The following is a 6501-nucleotide window of genomic DNA, read 5'->3' on the forward strand; positions in this document are numbered from 1 at the left end:
CTGTTAACCCTTGCTTTGTTAGTGGAAAAAATGGGTTAAAATGGAAAATTAGGCAAAAAAATGAAATTCTCAAATTTCATCCCCATTTGCCAATAACTCTTGTGCAACACCTAAAGGGTTAACAAAGTTTGTAAAATCAGTTTTGGATACCTTGAGGGGTGTAGTTTATAGAATGGGGTCATTTTTGGGTGGTTTCTATTATGTAAGCCTCACAAAGTGACTTCAGAGCTGTAGTGGTCCCTAAAAATTGGGTTTTTGTAAATTTCTGAAAAATTTCAATATTTGCTTCTAAAGTTCTAAACCTTGTAACATCCCCAAAAAATAAAATATCATTCCCAAAATAATTCCAACCTGAAGTAGACATATGGGGAATGTAAAGTCATCACAATTTTTGGGGGTATTACTATGTATTACAGAAGTAGAGAAACTGAAACTTTGAAATTTGCAAATTTTTCCAAATTTTTTGTAAATTAGGTATTTTTTTATGCAAAAAAAATAATTTTTTTGCCTTCATTTTACCAGTGTCATGAAGTACAATATGTGACGAAAAAACAATCTCAGAATGGCCTGGATAAGTCAAAGTGTTTTAAAGTTATGAGCACTTAAAGGGACACTGGTCAGATTTGCAAAAAATGGCCAAGTCCTTAAGGTGAAATAGGGCTGAGTCCTTAAGGGGTTAACTCAAATGACCACCATGCAATGCTACATTTCTTGTTCTGATCAGGTGTAACAGATTCATTGGTGTGCAGGGTGGAAATAAACATTGTTGAATTAAACTTCATATCTTGTCCTTGATTGGACAGTTCAGTTATGTTATTGTTCCATTAACCCATTTTCTTATGCCTTAAAGGGGTTATCCCATGACTAATGTAAAAAATGAAAATCAGACATCATATAGTAAATGACAATCTCTTTCTAACAAAGCTAGGACCAGCCCTGTACCGCACATGGATCCAGAGATCTCCCCATTCATTGCTCTGCTAGATTTATATCAAGCTGGCAGCTCAAGGGGAGTGTCTTTTCTGCTGCAGCTCGGGGGCGTGTCTGTGTACTCCCTATCACAGCTCAGGAGGCGTGTCTGTGATCGCTCTATAACAGTTCAGGAGGCAGTTGAAGGATGAAACTGAGCATGTGCGGTCTTCTCAGTTAGCAGGTCAAAGAAATAGGAAAAAATAAATAAACACCAGGTGGTGCTATACAGATACATTTTATTGAATAGCTCAGTTGCTATGCGAAATTTTTAATTATATGCTATTACAAAAGTATTCAGATCCAGTTGCTGGTTTAAAAACTGTAGAATATTTTTTGGGGGACAACCCCTTTAACAGGGCACAATGTAACACTACGCTTGTCATGTAGGGTCTGAGAAGTATTGAAAAACCTGGAGATGCCGTGATCTGGTGACCATCAGGGCAGATTTCATCTAAGAAGTGTTGTCTAGATGAAACCTTTTTAGATGTACACTCTTGATTACCATGATTTTATACACTAAATAGGTTAAAAATTCTGTACTGATTTGTCTTTAATGTATCTTCATAGTAACCGGAGCTCATTTTTTTCCTATGTAGATCTTAAAATCCCTTGTATAGACACAGCTTTATATCATAATATTCTGTCTGATTGTTCCAACACTAGTGGGATGCATACTTACTGCATATTGTTTGTACATTGAACTAAATAATGGCACAGTATGCAGCATGCTCCTTAGCTCCCACTAGTGGTATCGGCAAGCAACCAGAATATTTATCATTTAACCTTACTGTATGTCTATGAAGGAGATTTGAAGTTATTTATCACACTGCTATAAATATATATTAAGAACTCACAGAAATCAATATCACTGAAATTTGAAATTAAAAATACACTATATAGTACATGCTGTATGTAAAAATTCACTTTAAAGTGTCATTGTGCAAATAGCTTAATTGTATTAATACTTTTTTCTTGTCTAAGAACAGATGACAAATGAGTAAACACATGTTCATTTGCTGCATTACATTGCCCATACAGTGTTCCACTGACTTTCAGGCAAAAGAAAAGAAATTGGGGAAAATGTTTTAATCTCATCTTTTCCATGTTTTTTTTTTTATAAATTGAAACCAATGGGAGAGGGAATGAAAAACAAAAGATGACTATAAAAGTTATTTATCCAGATCCATTAAAATATAATGCTGCCAAAATTGTTATTCGTGGGAATACAGGGAAACAAGAGGACCTAAAACAATGGTTAAAGTTCTTAAAAATATTTTTAAACCATTAAAAAAAATTAAACTTTCTCCATTCTAAAATAAAAAAAATTTAAGAAAATTTATGAAATAATAAAATATCATGTTATTTTTAATGCATGGTGAATGCCATAAAAAAAACTAAAAAAACAATTGCTGCTTTTGGTCACCCCCCCCCCCCTTCCCCAAAATGAAATAAAAATTATCAAAAAAACTGCATGTTCTATAAAATAATATCAATATAGACTGCAGATCACCCCATAAAAAAATGAGCCCCAACACAACTCGGTCGAAGGAAAAATAAAAAGTTATAGGCGTCAGAATAGGGCAACACAGCATTGTATCACCATAAACATACTGCCCCCCCCCCCCCCAGAACAAGGTTGTCATGTCATTTTTAAAGCGAAGCGAATTTCTGTAAAAATGATACCTAAACAACAATGGTGGAATTGTGTTTTTTTCCACCCCACAAATAACATGTTTATAATCGATCAGCTCTCATCTTGCCGGCTGTCTAATAGGGTCCTTATATTCAACCTCCAGATCATTCAGTATTTAATAATCTTCTTGTGTTTTTTTTAAGGTATCTCCATGCCAGTGCCTGTGTTTGGGCTACAAGATGACAGCAAAGTTTTCCACCAAGAGAACTGCTCCTTGTCCGACGAGCACTTCATAATTGTTGGTTCCTTTGTAGCTTTCTTCATCCCACTAATCATAATGGTGGTCACATACTTTTTAACAATAAAGTCCCTCCAGAAAGAAGCTGACCTGTGTTTTAATAACATGGGGGCAAAAAGCAAGCTGGCTTTGTTCAGTTTCCTCCCGCAGACATCTATCTCATCAGAGAAACTATTCCAGCGCTCCTTGCAAAAAGAATTTGCTCCATATGGGAGAAAAACTATGCAGTCCATCAGCAATGAGCAGAAAGCCTCCAAGGTCCTAGGGATTGTGTTTTTCCTTTTTGTGATTATGTGGTGTCCATTTTTCATCACTAACGTCATGGCCGTATTCTGCAAGGAATTGTGCAATCAGCACATTATGGGAGAACTGCTGAAAGTATTTGTGTGGATCGGTTACCTATCGTCGGCAGTCAATCCACTTGTGTACACACTTTTTAACCAAACCTACCGCTCTGCATTCTCAAGATATATCCAATGTCGGTACAGGGAGGAAAAGAAGCCTTTACAATTAATTTTAGTGAACACCATCCCGGCGCTGGCTTACAACTCAAGTCAACTTCAGCTAGCGCAAATGAAGAACATGAAGAAGGAGGCTAAAACCAAAACAAACGACTATGCGTTGGTGACTATAGGATTGCCCCCATTAGATAAACCATCTGTGAATGAAAATGTTAGTTGTTTGTGAATGTGGTAAAGTTACAAAAATGTCAATGTGTTACATACTGATTGAACATGGAGCCAGTGATTTGGAAGTGATGGCGACAAAAGAGTTCAATGTGGAAAACTAAGACGTTCGTCAAGATTTTATAATGGAAACCAGGGTGGGATTTTCTACAGTATATGGACAATGTAGAAATATCCGTTATATTTATTTTTCACTGTAAGAAAGAGAAACAGAAGTTAAGAGTAACAAAAGATTTTCTATGAGACCTGCCTCATCCGAAATTATTGTACCTCAAAGAACTCCCTTTATCTGAAATCGAGCACTTTAGCGATCTATGTTCCAGCATGGGGCAGCCTACAAGAGAATTTTGGCAGATACTGTGCCTATCAAAACCATTCAGTGTTATTCCACCTTTAACAGCTACACATCTAAATAATTTTATACACTTTCCAATACTGTAAAGCCCCTTTCACACTTGCGCTATTGATTTTTGTTCTTCTGTTCCGTTATAGGAGCAGAACATCGAAAATAATAGAAGTGAACCCCAACAAAGCCAATCAATAATTCCTGTTTTGGCAGACTGGAGGACTCTTTGTATTTTAAAGAGGACCTGTCCTCTCCCTTGAAATGTCTGTTTTAGTAACTACTTGCATTTCCAATGTAAAAACAATGATGGAGCATCTATTTTTATGACTCTGTGTTGTTCCATTCCTCTATTATTGCTGCTAGAAGTTATGAATGAATTACTAGCCATTTGCAGTGAAGGTCCAGATGAGCGTAACCAGTTAGGGTGTGTCCCTGCACAGTCTGACACTATCCAATCAGTGATGCCAATGTCAGACTGTGTAAGGACACCGCTCCCAACTGGTAACACCAAGATTGTCCTTCATTGCAACTGCTAGCAACTCATTTATAACTTCCAGCAGGAATAATAAAGGAATGCCACATCATAGAGTCATAAGAATTGATGCTCCAGAAGTGTTACATGTATTTTTCGCTTTATAAGTTGCACCTGATGAAAAACCGCACCACAGGTTTTAGGAGGAAAATAAGAAAAAAATATTTTTCATCAGACTTCATATCAGATCCTCAGATCAGACCCCCATAAATAACAGGACATCATATCAGACCCCCATAAATAACAGGACATCGGATCAGAGCCCCATATCAGGACATCACATCAGAGCCCAATATTAGCCCTCCATGTCAGACCCTAATCAGACCTTATCAGCCCTCCATGTCAGACCCCTATCAGACCCTATCAGACCTTTATTTCAGATCCCTATCAGACCTCAGATGAGCCCTGATTGTCAGACCCCCATCAGACCTCAGAACTGCCCTCAATGTCAGACCCCCCAGAATTCCTTGCCAGAACCATCAGACCTCAGATCACAATAAAACACTCCTCTTACCTCTGCTGCACCGCTGCTCCTCTCCATCGCCGGCAGCAGTCGCGCTCCCATGTCTTCTCCGGCCAGTGGTGAACTGTCACATGACTGCGTGCAGTGTCAGGTCAAAGTGCGCGCACTACGTCCTGATGCTGTATGGAGTCAGGACAGTGCAGTGCCGGCCCCAGGGAGGAAGACCTGGGAGGTGAGTACCGGAAGTGTTCACAGAGCTTCACACCTCGCTCTCGGCACCTAATGCATACTGCATACCATAATGGAAGCACTTACTAGTATTCACTTTATAAGACGCACGGCCATTTTCCCCCCACTTTTGGGGGGAAAAAGTTTGTCTTATAAAGTGAAAAATACGGTAGTTACTAAAACAGACATGTCAGGAGAGGTGACAGGCCCTCTTTAAAATACAAAGTCTGCCAAAATAGGAATTACTCCCACAGAGCTGCTCTCTGTTGTGGCTCATAGACGATGACCATATCCATATGCCCTAATAAAGCACATAGAGACAGGGTTATCTTCATGAGACAAACCCTTTAACATCCAAGCTGTAACTGGTTACGTAACGTCAGTGCTCCCACAATGCATTGCATGAATGGGGAAGAACAAAACTGGCACAACACATATTTAAAGTTACTATAGATTGTATGTAGAATTAACATTGAACTGTACATACATACATATCACAACCATATAAAATACCTCTCAAAACCTGAAAATTCCAGGTGTGACTGCCGAAAATTTCAGTATTACATGCCTCCTTTCCCGCATTTCTATGTACACTATGTGGGGAAATCTGGCGGTATTGTCAAATTTCTCTGCAGAGCCACAGGAAAAATGAAGAATTACATAAAATGGGTTGTCTATGTGACAGGACGGGTTCTCTAGAGTGAGGGACACTCTCCACTCTGACCAAGAGATGGGGCTCCGGAACCAACAATTTAGAATTTTCAAATGGATTATATGGACATGATTTATTTCTAAACTGGGCAATCGCCTCATTATCCAATAGAATCATTATTTAGTCAAGGAAAGAAATCCGCAAGAGACCACCACTCTTTAGCATAAGGACAAACACTCTCAAACAATTTGCCATGTTCTCCAGGATGTACATAATGATAAGATATCCTCAGGATAGGTCATCATTATCCGATCTGTTGGCATTTCTGCCAAACAGCTGGGATTTTTTTTTTTTGCCGTCACACCTGCATTTTCGGGTTTTGAGACTATTCACAGGAGTTCTAGATGGAGAGTTTTCAAAGTCAAACAAAAAATACCTCTCCTTTACCTGTTCTGTGAACTCTTTGTAATTTTAAAGCTAATGGATTACCAGGATCAACCTTTTTTCATAGGGACAGCTGCTACTGTATCTACTAAATGCTACAAAATGTGATGTTCAGGAATCCAGAAGAAGTAAGTCCAGCATTCGCTTAGAAACATGAAGTCCTACAGCCATGTCATGTCACTCATATTATTTCTTTTAAAATATGTGTTTGTTAACAGTTTTAAAATCAAGAAGAAAGAGAAACTTA

The 6501-nt window shown here is 38.3% G+C and overlaps 1 protein-coding gene across 1 annotated transcript in view; it reads left to right on the forward strand.

The window, feature by feature from the left end:
* The window catches only part of HTR2A (5-hydroxytryptamine receptor 2A), a 63644-nt gene extending 60054 nt beyond the window's left edge, over window positions 1–3590 (forward strand). The window contains exon 3 of the mRNA XM_044287633.1: window positions 2809–3590. Within this exon, the coding sequence (XP_044143568.1) occupies window positions 2809–3590 (782 nt within the window). The remainder of the gene's footprint in view (window positions 1–2808) is intronic.
* The last annotated feature ends 2911 nt before the right edge of the window (window positions 3591–6501 follow it).

This window comes from Bufo gargarizans, chromosome 3 (assembly GCF_014858855.1).
Source record: "Bufo gargarizans isolate SCDJY-AF-19 chromosome 3, ASM1485885v1, whole genome shotgun sequence".
Classification (NCBI taxonomy): Eukaryota; Metazoa; Chordata; class Amphibia; order Anura; family Bufonidae; genus Bufo; species Bufo gargarizans.